The 13,315-nt window shown below is 39.7% G+C and overlaps 1 protein-coding gene across 1 annotated transcript in view; it reads right to left on the minus strand.

Annotated features, from left to right (window-relative positions):
- The window catches only part of ppp1r9ba (protein phosphatase 1, regulatory subunit 9Ba), a 29,011-nt gene that overhangs the window by 4,921 nt on the left and 10,775 nt on the right, over positions 1-13,315 (minus strand). The window contains exons 5-14 of the mRNA XM_086069058.1: positions 11,801-12,475; positions 6,126-6,258; positions 5,052-5,172; positions 4,421-4,525; positions 4,051-4,186; positions 3,135-3,278; positions 1,162-1,215; positions 897-1,028; positions 594-691; positions 429-525 (exon numbers count right to left, since the gene is read on the minus strand). Of these exons, the coding sequence (XP_085925184.1) occupies positions 429-525; positions 594-691; positions 897-1,028; positions 1,162-1,215; positions 3,135-3,278; positions 4,051-4,186; positions 4,421-4,525; positions 5,052-5,172; positions 6,126-6,258; positions 11,801-12,475 (1,695 nt within the window). The remainder of the gene's footprint in view (positions 1-428; positions 526-593; positions 692-896; positions 1,029-1,161; positions 1,216-3,134; positions 3,279-4,050; positions 4,187-4,420; positions 4,526-5,051; positions 5,173-6,125; positions 6,259-11,800; positions 12,476-13,315) is intronic.

Raw genomic sequence — 13,315 nt, forward strand, 5'->3', positions numbered from 1 at the left:
AGGGACAACAAAAATATTAGATCCAAAGTCAATTTTGACGAATGCATGTCACAGACATGTCTTTTACACATTTGAGAACTATTTTAGCGTGTTGAAAAGTTGAATCATATGAGAGTAATAAATATTAGCATCAAAAGTCACCGTTCTGCTTGGTATGTTGGTTTTCATAAAAAGCTAATTTTCTCCAGAGTCTGGAAAACGTGGCATCATTTCATCAAATTCAGCTTAATTATTAAAGGAAAATGTTGATTAAACTTATTTTTACTGGTGAAATGATGCAGTTCCTTCCACATATCCAGTTCAGACTCATCACTACGCAGGTGTCAAGGCCCGATCTGAGATTCAAACACAGAACTTCGGACTGCGAGATGTTTTCAAAGTGTCACTGAACTCATTATCTCAAAGAAAATCCAATCAGGGAAATTCACCTTTTCATGCAAATTGCCCGCCTCCTGTTTGTGTGAGGCCTCCGTGTCTTCCTCTGCTTGACGCTGGGCTGCCTCCTTTTTCAGGTACTCAAGCTCCCTAAAAGGAACACACGCATCAACACAATATTGTCCTGGCATTTCCTAAGTTTGTTTTTACAGTCTTACTTCTGCTGATATTCTTTGATCATTCTCTTGGCTTTGCTGTACTTCCTCTCTAAGGTTTGGTATTGAGCCTGGGTTTCCTTCAAGTGTTCATCCACAGCCTAAAAAGTAAACACAGTCACATAGAGAACTGAAATTTTGAAGGAAAAAAAAAAAATCTAATTCGTACCTAATGTGTGAAAATGAACAATCATTGCTTTGGTTCTGAGCTCTTTTGTTACCATTCATATCATCTTTCTTTTCAATTTCTTTTTTAATGTATTATTTTTTTAATGTATTATTCATTTAGTCCGAGTCCTGAATTACCTTACACAGCGACTGGGCCTCCATCCAGTAACCCTCCAGTTTCTCCATCCTCTCTTTACTGTCCCGGATGCTTTGCTCCAGCTGAGCACGCTCCATTCGCCAACGCAATTTGTCCTGCTCTGCATGAGCCAACTAGAGGGGGGGGGGGGGGGGGGGGGGGGGGGGGAGTTAGTCATAGGTGAGCCAGCAAATATCGGTGTACATGTCTGCAGTGCGACACGGATATTGCTACTTCTTCATGTTAAGAATTTGAATAGGCTCCCACCTTCCTCTTCAGCAGCTGGATCTCGGCTTGGGTTACTGCATGTTTGATTTGAAGCTAAGAGTAGACGGAGAGGGTAGAATATGAGTGTAAACAAACACTTCTTATGGGATTTACTTTGGAAAATTAAACAGCACATACAGAACGTAATAGTGTCCCCCACTATAAAGCGGTTCATCACTCATTTTTAATACTACTTACAAATATTCACTACACGAACATTTCAGAAAAATTTATTTGTCGTGTTATGTATGATTTTTATTTTTATTTCCACAATTCCAAATTTAGTGTAGCACCATGTTGTGCCCAGTGATGTGCGGTGAGGCTCACGGCTGGTGAGGCACTGACAATAGTCACATTTACAAAAGGTACACAATGAGCCAAGCAGTTTGGTACATTTGCCATTAAATTAGCACACTGACAGTAAAAACTGGTAAAGTAATACTTTTTTCTGACCTGATCTTTGAAGTAGGTCTTTAATCTCCAGTCTGTGAATAATCTCATTCATCCAGGTTTTCTATTCTCAGGACATAGAATCCATCGCAATTGGACTGTTCTGCTTGACTTTGAAGACGTTTGGACTTTCATCCAGGCTCCAGCATTTCTCTTCTATTTCCCATTTCGATTGGGAATCCAGTTTTGATAACATTTTCACATTAGATAGTTTATATCTTCCATGTTAGGCTTTACTTATGGAGCAACATTTTCAAATGCACTGACTTCAGCTGGCTTCATTTTCGTCACAAGTTTGTTTCGTTTTCCTGAATCAGTAAAAATGCTCCATTGGCCAATGAGCAGGGAGGACGCTTTTTAAATGTGTATGAAGGCTATCACAAAAATTGCTTTAAATCCAAGGAAACTTTATTAATCAGTTTTTATGAGATGTTTGGGGGCTCACTGGAAATCTCGGGGGCCCCAGGCAATTTGCATGTGGTCTTTCCCAATAATGGTAGTCTGCCTATATGAGAAGGTTTAAGAGAGATGCTTATTCAGGACCCCTTTGATCCTATTATTTGTGAATGATTTATGACCCCTAATAGGACAGGTTATAAAAAATAGAGGGGCGTGAGATAAGCGCCTCACCTAAACTCTTAAGTATGACTACTGTTTGCCTGACCTAATGCTTTTATTTGCGGTTTTGCAGTAGCAAGACTACATATGTAACACAAATACTAAATACATTTTTAGCCTGACAATTGAAAATTAAAAGTGCATAATTTTACCAGTAGATGGTGCTAGTGCTAAGTGTTATTTCTGCTTTTTGTGAAGGATTCTCAATTTGAGGTGAGGCTGGCTGCTTGCAGCTGCACTTCACATCTCCCCCATGTATTTGAACAGCAAATTCAGTCATTTTTACAGTGTAATCAAAAAGAATATCAATCACAGACCGGAGAACTAAACTGAGAAATAATTTTATTTAGTCATTATTTGTTTATATTTTACTCTTCGTGATGCAGAGGAGGCTCTGCCCCTCCTGCCTCCCCTGACTGCACTTGTCTGTCGGGCAACATGTCGGGCAACATGTCGGGCATCTCTGAGGTCTATTGAAAGAGATGCATCTTTAATCAAGAGCAAGAAGCAGAGGCAGAGAAGGTCTCCAACTTAGCCCCAGTAATATTTGTTGTTCCCAAAGAGCAGACACATTATATGCTTTTATTATTGTATGACCTAACTTCTATGCTAATTTCTGTTAGCCCATCCATTGCATTTCATGTTATAAGTTAGCATTAGGCTACTGGATTTTTTGTAAGACAGAATGACATAGTTGGGTTGAACATTTTGGTATTTAAATATTCAATGCTTTATCTTTTGTTTTAAGTCATCTTAGTCAACTTCAACTGAGCGACAAATCAACAGCTTCTCTCAGCTATCTCTATATTGCAGGTTTTCGGGTATACGTGTAAAGTTTCACCCCACTATAAACGGGGTTCCACTGTAATATCATCTAAGGATCCAAAGTCAAAAAGTCGTCGTACCTCCTTGAATTTGTGGGTCAGCTTCTCAGGGTCCAGCTCGACAGGAGACAACGAGTCTTGGTGCTCGGCCAGGTCGAAAACCTCAATGGAGTTTGGAAACATGGGACTCATCTCTTCATCCTCATCTGTTGCATATTCCCCTGTCTGAGACATCATCAGGGAGCAAGGTTACAAGAGTAAATGTTATTGCACTGAGATATATTAAGGCAGGGGTCACCAACATGGTAAAGTATTGCCTGTCGCCCCTAATTTTTAATAATCTTTTTTTTTAATGAATTTATGGCAGTGATTTATGAAATGAATGAAAAAATGTAGAAGGCTGCCGAACAATTCCTCTCCTTTAAGGTAATACTAAGGTATTATTATTATTATTATTATTATTAAACATTTTGTGTACCACAAGTGACTATTCTCTTCTCTGACCACAAGGTGGCGATGATGGACAATATTTAATCATACTGCACCCACATCATACAAAGCCTTAACCTCTAGTCCAGGGGTGGCCAAGTTCGGTCCTCGAGAGCAACTATCCAGCCTGTTTTCCATGTCTCCCTCCTTCAGCGTAGCTGAATCTAATGATCAGCTCATTAGCAAGCTTTGCAGAAGCGTGATAACGATCCTAATCATGAATCAGGTGTGTTAGTGGAGAAAAACATGGAAAACAGGCGTAATAGGGGCTCTCCAGGACTGAACTTGGCCACTCCTGCTCTAGTCTAACCTATCAAACATGAACGACTGTAGTGAGAAAGGCACCATTTCTACCATTTGTGACTTTTGACCTCACACATTCTATAATATACTCCCACAGACACACAACAAACATCTTGAAGATTGATATCGTTTTACAGCTTCATATTCTCCCGTGTTACATTGTTTTACACAGTTTAGTGCAGAGAATGTTATCATTTGGTCTTACCTCCTCATCATCGTCCATGTACTGCTTGTACCGCTGCTCCATCATCTCTCGCTGCCATCTCTCCTGTTCCAAAGTTTGCTGGATCAGCTGAGCCACTTCGCTCTGCTCTCCCGGCTTCTCCCGACCAATCACAAACCTGGAAATGATAGGCCTTTAAGATGACATTTTCGATAAAACCTCCTTATGAGCTCACAACTTACAGAGCACACAAAAACATTCAAACGCATGTTAACTACCAGAGTGGTGATTACAATCACAAATATCTGAGAAACAAAGGGTATCTACAATAACAGAAATAGACATGCACATACAGGAACGTTTAAATGTGAGGGACATGTACAGGCCAATACAAAGCAAATGTGTTGCATACTTGACGGTGCCTGATGTGTTGCGTAGGACCGAGGCGGCGAAGGTCTGAGTCACACCAACCAGGCTGGTCCCGTCAACCTCAACGATCAGATCGTTCACTTGGATCCTACAATTCAGATACACGCAGAATATTGGGCAAATTTCATTTGTAAACACGACATGTTATTGGCTGTAAAAAGAAAAAAAGTCCCTATGAATTAAAAGTAAAAATGCTTCATATTGTGTCCAACAATTTGTAGTGTCAATGTGAACTTTTCTTAAGCTAATCTAACACCCATTGTGCTCTTGTGAGACTTTAAGTAGTACATTCCACCACTGGCCATTTGTCGATAAAGCATTGTCCAAAAATCAATACAGGCTGTATTAGACAAGCTGTGCCTACAAGTGAAGGTGAATGAGGAAAATGCATGCAGTGATCACCTTATCCTAAGTGATCTGAAACTTAATTAAGGCAATAGAAGTGAACGTTGTGAGTCAAGTTAGTTGACATAAAGCAGCAATCCGACTCTACAGCAAATAATGTGTGCCATTTACAGGATCTATAAACCCAATTTGCCTTTGAGTAGCAGAAACTAAAATGCTTGAACCCTTTGTTTGACTTCAAAGGCAAATGCATTGAATAAACTCTTTACCTGCCATCTCGTTGTGCAGCTCCGCCCTCAGTGACCGTCTTGACGAAGATGCCCAGTTTCTCCAGACCCATATCAGCTCCTGCACCCATTCCTATGATACTGATTCCCAGTCCGTCGCTGTCTGAAAGACACACAGAAATATATATGTTATTGATTCTGGTGGAAATGTGGCAGAATTAGTTTAAGGCAATAACCATGCAGTGTATACTGTATATTCCCTTCATCAGCTATATTTACTGTATGGGGGGTGGTTGCTGGTTCAATTCCATCACCTCCAGAATTACACTTCTAATTAGGCTAATCTCCACTGACTTTAATCTCTTAATGGGATGACGCAGTTGTTAGCCGACAGATATATGTCCATGAACAGTAGCACCTTGTTACTGGATGGGCCCAATGCATAAAATATTCTGCCTTTACAGTGATTATACACCATGATTGACAGAGAAGTCTTAATGAACTCATTCACTGCTATTGGTGGCTATAGACGTCAAAAATTCATTTGAACTATATTAGTTTCTCACATCAAGAGTATGAAAACCTAGAATTGTTTTTATTGTGCATCTATAACAGATATAAAATTAGTGATTAATCGATTAATTGCAAATTTAAAAAATGCAATCGTCTAACGCCCCTAATTTTTATAATATATATATATATTTTTTTTAGGGGCATCGGGCGATTACAATTTTTAATTGTAATTAATCACATGATTTCATTAGTTAACTCAAGATTAATCACAAATGTTATATCTGTTTTAAATGTACAATACATTTTTTTCTAGGTTTCCATACTCTTGTTAACAAAAGTGGAAAAAAATGTGAAACTAACAGTTCAAATTCATTTTTGACGTCTATAGCCGTCAATGGCAGTGAATGAGTTAAACAGCATGTTAATGATTGTAGTTTGCCGTGGTGTAGAATGGCACTGCATCATAATGAAAGCTGTTCCTAATACCATATTGCGTAAGTGGTCACAATGTTGTGGCTGGTCGTGTGTACTTGCACAAGAGGCTTGTCTGTGACTCAGTCATAGTCGACGTGTATGTTTATGAGTGTGCGCGTGTGTGTTCACCTTTCTCCAGCTCAACGGGAAACAGATCCAGCTTCTCAACTCTCTTCTCCAGCTCATACTCGGCCGACGCTGCCATGGGGTCCACGTCATCATTACGACGATCATAGTCTTCATTACAGTAGGTGGTGAATACCTACAGACAGGGTCAAACAGAGAATAAGGCATGCGTCGTATACATTTCTTTGCTGCCTATTTTCAGGGATATGAGGATCGGAAGCCAATAACAGCTGAGTTGGTTCAGAAGGTTTTTGACTCACTGTGCCTGTGTTTTGTGATTTCCTTGGAGGGTTCACATGCCTCCGCTAAGTAACTAGCATTAGCGGTGCATACACCAGTCAGATGCCCGTCACATATATAGTTGGAGGAACCTTGCTAAAGAAATTAAGCTTCAATCTAGGCTTACATTTTGTAATTTGCTGAAATAAATAAATAAATAATAATAATTATTATTATTATTATTATTATTATTATTTTGGTTGTAATGTGAGCTCACATCGCTGCTCAGCTCCAAATTGGGAGACACTTTCTGAGAGTTGGAAAGGGGATTAGCGGTTGTGCTATTTCAGAGGTTACAGCTTTGTGCCTTAGAATACTGCAATTTCGGTTTTGATATATGTATTGTTGTTACAGGCTTAATAATTATCTAAAAAAATTACAATCTTCGCACCATCATCATTGTTGATATGTAGAAACAAGAGCATTAACAAGTGGTTATAAAAACTGACTGAGGTCAGTGATGTGATGACTGCGTTCACACCCATTTGGTTTGGTAAAAATGAACTCGGTGCGTTTTCCTTGGCTGGTGTGCACACAAAAAGTAAGAAAAGAAAGAAATGCAGAGAACTCACTCACAAACATTTGAGTTGGACAGACAGGGTGAAGAGAAGACCTCAATGGGCACGGTGAAGGAAACAGCGGTTAAGGGCAGGTTTGGTGAAAGGCATTTATAAGGACAGATAGTGGTGGATTTTGCAAAGACAAAGCAAATGGCTGTGGTGACCACTATTTCAATTTTAGTCAAAAGAGGCAGGGAAGCAGGGTGACATATGATGACAATGGAGAAGAAAAAAAAGAAAGTGGGTGAAGGTAGAACACAGGATCAACTGGTAGAAGTTAAGAGAGCAAAATGACTTTAAAGAGGAAGTCAACCTTAAACAATTCTTGACAATAATATGTTATCTTTGACCTCACTAGTCTAAACATAACATTGTGATTAATATTACATTTGTGGAATATGAGTTATGCAGCAAAATCCAGCAGTTTTTTTTTTAAACCAATAACAGAAGGCCAGTGTCACATTCACAGGTTGGTGAGGCAGTGAGGTCGATTTGCAGCAGGTTAGGCTGATTAAAGACAGGAGTTGATAAATGTGTCAAATGAAAGCGAAAGAAGGACACTACAGCATGTGGAAACTTGATGTCAGTAACATGATGAGCCATAAAATGAAAACTTGGGGGGGGGGGGGGGGTTTCGTAAGGCCAGGTTAAGACAAGAAGTGAAGCAATGGCATAGTTAGATGTCTGGAAAAACTACACATGCCCAGAAAATGGTGATGGGGAAGTACAGAAAAGGTCAGAAATGTGAACACAGTGAAGTAGCACTTTTTTTTTTAGTGGAAGAACAAAAGTTCTTCAATGTGTTTTATCTTAATCAGTCAATGAGTAGCCTGATATTCTGAAGGTCAGAGCCTCAACACAGAATTGTAATATTGTCTTGGCAGGTTGGAGCAAGTAAGAGGGGGATAAGAAATCCTCCCACGAGCGCCAGCTGTGACGCAAACTGTCACATGATCACAAAGAAGAGCCCAAGTGAGAGCACACATGACCAGACATGACAGGAATCCATGTTGAACAATGAATAACAAAGAACTGGCACGACCCAAAAGCACACAAGGTCAACTTCAAAACAGACATGTGGGCGGGATGCAGATTGGGCAGAGGCACAAGAGGGAAGCGCAACACAACATTCATTTTACAATATGGCCAATACAACTGTCAAATAGGACTACAATAAGTACAAGCAGTACTCATTCATTCAGTCTCAGAAGCGCTTATCTTCACTATGGTCGTAGGCGCACTTCATGAGCTAACTTAAAGAGGAAAAGTCTAAATATGGTATTCTGGTTAATAGGAATATGAGTTGAGCAGCAAAATCCAGCCGTTTTTACCCATCTCAAGGGGCGGCCATTTTGCCACTTGCTGTCGACCGAAGATGACATCCATGTTGCTCAGGTCTGACGTAACAACCAATCACAGCTCAGCTTCAGAAAAAAGGGTGAGCTGTGATTGGTCCTTGCCTGTGGCAAAATGGCCGCGCCCTGAGATGGATAAAAATGGCTGAAGTTTGCTTCATAACACATATGCCACAAATGTAATATGAATCTGAATGTCATGTTTAGACTAGTGAGGTCACATATAACAAATTATTGTCAATAAATGTTTAAGGTTTGCATCCACTTTAACAATTTTCTGTCCCATTATTAAGTATGCCCATCCCCCTTCTTTCTAAAAGGCCAGCAGCATTTGTCTCCCCAATGACCATCTCGGTGATCACATGGCTCCGTTTCTGTGGAAACTCCAGGCTTGCCTGGTGTGATTTTGGCAATAGCACTCACTCCCTGTTCTCCCCCTCACTCTCTGTCTGATTGATATGCTAATATGTTTGTTTATGGCAGACGCAGCCAAAGCTATCATTTTGTGGTATACATAATTAATTCCCATACATTGCGCCTGATACACACTCTATACAAAGGCACACACACATACACTAACATGCATAGGGTTCGAGAGGAGGATTGTTAAACTCCTTCCTGTTGTCACATTTCCTTCCTGTTGAGTAACTTTATAGCTGTGTGAATGTGTGTGTGTGCATGTGAGGCTTTAGCGTGTGCCCTCCCAGATACACTCATGAAGTCACCAACTTTCCATGGTGACAGAAATGTCAACAAACAAACGCAGAACAACTTTGAAAAATAAATCATGCAAAAACGAAACACAACTACAACATCTCGTATAAATGTATGATAATGCAGCAATATAACAGCAATGGAAACAATCAACTGGCCCTAACAAGTAGAGTTGGTCATGATGAGTTTGCCCATGCGTTTTTACATTATTCCCAACACTTTACCTGTCGTTAAAATTTATTTTTCAGGCATCAGGCACTTGTCTGTGCGAAAAGGGCACTTGCTCCACTGACCAGAACTGTGTGCACCTGAAACTCATTGGCTAGGTAATAATGTGGAAGATGAGAATAAAAAGAGAGTGGAACATCTGACCAACGGTCATCCAACTCGTTGTATTGCCTCTCCTCATACAATTAAGAATTTTAACTGCTTTTAGCCCGAGATCTTGCGGTGGTACATGTCTCTGTGTGTTTTTCGATTAAAAACAAACACACTCAGCCACATTCCAACTGCTTTTCTCACACTCACAGGGGTAACCTTGTTCACTATTCAGTGCACGTAAACACAAGCGTTAGAGAGTCGAGGCGACGAGCATGAAAGCGTTACAGCTTCAGGGGAATCACACAGCACTATTTTGTATCCATTGTAATTTCAGTTTGTGCTAATCACTCAAATGCAAATAAGAAATGACACTATAACGGGGGGCTTTCTAGGAGAGAAAAAATGCCGTGACAGGTAAATTGGGAGTGCACTTCATAAAAGCATAAAGTAAAGCATAATTGTCAAATTCAACACAAATGCCCTTTAACAACACTGTTAAAACAACAAATGCCTTCTGGCCAAAAGCTATTAATAGATGAACTTTGAACGATTCAGTCACAGATTAAAATTAAGGTAAGAAGCAGCCAGTAGCTAAAAGCACACTTCTGACCAGTATGAACAAACCTACATTCAGGAGATATATTCGGCCACATAATTTGTCATTAAATACTTTGCTATACTTTCTAGTTATTTAAAATAAAAAAAATAAAAAACTTGAAATTCCATCAAATATAAAATGCAAAGAATCTGTGGTATTTTGTGTTTGTTCTTTTGCACCCCCGCTGTGTTGTGGATTTTTCTGTCGATCGTTTTCTGTGTAGTACCACATTGTGTCGCAACATCCTGGCCAGCATTGAGGTCGACTTGAAGGTTTAACAGAAGGAGAGGCAGAGATGGTCCCCAACTTAACTCCAATTATACATACATGAATTTGTTTTGTTCCCACAAAGAACATAGAATATATGCCTGAGACTAATGTTGTATGCTATTTTTTAATGTGTTGCTGCTCCATGTGTTGAAGGTTTTTAATTGCTATAGCATTGATGTTAATTCTGCTAACTTGTCTATGTTGTTTCCCATTATGTGTTAGCACAAAGATGGCGACATTTCGTAAGGCTTGGTAAGGTTAAACATTTTGGTGTTTAAGCTTACAATGTTTAAACCTACATTGTTTTATGTCAGTTTTACAGTAAACTACAACTGGAGTGACAGACATAACAGCCTGTAGCAAGCAAGATTTGCTTCTTATTTGGAGAAGTGTGTCAGTGAGAGTCACTACATTTTCATCGATTCACGGGTTGTGTGGAACGTACTCTCCTCAATAAATAAAATCTTTTTTATTAGCTCCTACAAAAGGATTTGGTATACCTGCAACTCATTTTAGCTTGGCCAATTAGCAATGCAATGACTCACAGTGACTACTGCATAAATACTGTTTAAGAGTCTGAAGAAAAGAGACAGTGAGGGGGGTGAAAAAAGATCATAAGGACATGTGGTTGCATAGGTCACGTTAAACAAACCACGTAATAGCATGTCTCGCAACCTGTCATTACATTACTATAGCTGCCATATTTCTTATACATATGTCCCTGCATCTTCATGTCTGTGCAAAAGGCGGCTGCCCATCAACTTCTTTGACTAGCTACAATATAACCTCAGACGCTCCAAGATGCAACCTCAGTTAAGTGGTCAGTGGAACGATGTTTCTGGGTCCTACAAATGAAAATAATTCCTTCTCGACATGACTACGTCACTCTCTTCCTTGTCATCATCAACCTCCTGAAATATGGCACAGCAGCACGAATGATCCATCAAACCATGACATCCACTAACGCTTGAAAACAATTTTTTTTTTTTTGCACCTTACATAGACAACACGTTTATTCTTCTCTAAAGCTAATCCTCCAATTCCATGATGTCATTTTCTGACACCCCATACTCATGTGTGTGTTTGAGGGAGTACGTGTAGCACGTCAATGCATGAATTTACCCTAGACACACACTTACACACACACATGCACACTCAATGAGCTCATTTACTAAATTCGCTTCTTTCTTCATGTATTGTTTCACCCCATTCCCATAATTGGAGTGTAATAAATGACCATTTCTATTTCCAACCATCTGATTTTAATCTCGACATTTTGGACTAATCTGAATGTATTCCCATATTTGCCTTTTATATGTTAATTGCTATCCGTCAAAAATTAGAATGACTGACATGACATCGTAGTAGTTATATTATCTTAGTGAAAAGTTTCGATCACACCATCGTGACCCCAGATGACAAAAATGAAACAAAAAAATCCAATATTTTTTGCATTATATATGCAACCAACAAGCCAAGGCAGTGATCAATTATCGCTTTCATTCAGCCATTTAACTGAACTGAATGAATGAATGCCAACAGAGTAAATGCGATGACTTGCAGTATCAGTTGAAAACTCACCTTGATGGGCTCAGTGCTGAATCGAATCTTTCTATTGGCTGCTACAGGTTCCTCCTCCTCTGGAAGACCCTCAATTTCCGTGCAGCTGCTTTCCGGATGGTATGCTTCCTCGTCTTCCTCATCGTCATCATCGTCCAGCTGGCTGCCCCCGGAGTCGTCCTCGCCAAGGCCGCTGTACGCACTCACATCCACCAGATCCCCCTCGGAGTAATCCTCCTTCCTCGAGCCATCCTCGTCATTCTCCTCTTCATCGCCCCTTCTCTCAGAGTCCGCTTCTGTAACTTCAAAAGCCGGTGGCTCTTTTTCCCCGTTTTCAAGTGAAGCATGGACATCAGCTTGAACCAACCTAGCTCCAGCATCAACATCCCCCCTACAACAATCCTGTTCCTGCGTAAGAGGCTCCTGACCAAACGCAGCCACCGTACTGGAGCCCCTGTCTTCTGTCAGCGCCAAATGGGATTCTGACTCTGGTTTGGCCTCCGCATGGGGAGAAGATGAAGTGTTGTCAGAGTTGGAGTGCTGATCTCCTGAATGCCTTAATCTCTCCTCCTCGCTGAGCGCCACGCCACCGATCTCACTTTGCGGATCCGTCTCCTCAACCTCTGCCTCCTGGTCGGTGACACTTCCCGTTAACACCTCCTCTAAGTCCTCCTTACCCGGAGGAGGCGATTTCATCTGAGAGAGAGTGAGACAATCATTTAACACATTCTTAATCACTTCATACCAAAATATGTCAACATACTACCAAAAATCCATAATTTTAATTTTTTTTCTCCAACATTCATTGATGGTTTTAAAATTTGAAAATATTAAATTTCGCCCTACTCTCTGTAATTAGTAGAGCACTATATGCACTTCTGTCCTGGCTGCAATAATGTAGCTAAAGATAATAAGTTGACATCAATAATAAAAGACATTTAGCAATTTCTCGCAAGCCATGAAACGGTGAACAGTTTTTCTGGTAATATTTGACATTATACACAATTGAACTATTATATACACTTGTATGACAGTCGAGAATGCTAAAATGTTACTTAAAACATTGCCTGTAGAAACAAATGTTTTATGGAGGTAAAGCTGTAGTTTGAACCTGAAATAAAATACTGTAATTCAATTCCTATGTATTTCCTATGAGAACAAATCAGTCCAAATACAAGAAATCAAGAGTTTGAGCAGGGCTCCAAAATAGATGGTGGTCAACATGAGAGGTTATAAATAAAACAAATAAAATAAATAAATATGAAAAAAAGAATGAAAAAATACTACATAATAAAAAAATAAAACATAAAACACATAGTAAAATAAACATGGTTGCAGGTTTGAGTATAATCATTTGGTGACGATGTGTTGGAAATTTCACACAATCTCTCTTTGATATACTTATACGGAAAATGATGAGGAAAAAGAAAATAAATAACTCCTGAGGGACACAGACAGACTGGCCTAAAAGAAAGGCAATAGTAGCTAAACCACTTGTTTGAACCATTTGCAGACAAGCATCTTTGTGTCAGAGAT

The sequence above is a fragment of the Leptonotus elevatus genome, chromosome 1 (genome assembly GCF_054856555.1).
Source record: "Leptonotus elevatus isolate MCC_2025b chromosome 1, RoL_Lele_1.0, whole genome shotgun sequence".
In the NCBI taxonomy this organism is placed as follows: Eukaryota; Metazoa; Chordata; class Actinopteri; order Syngnathiformes; family Syngnathidae; genus Leptonotus; species Leptonotus elevatus.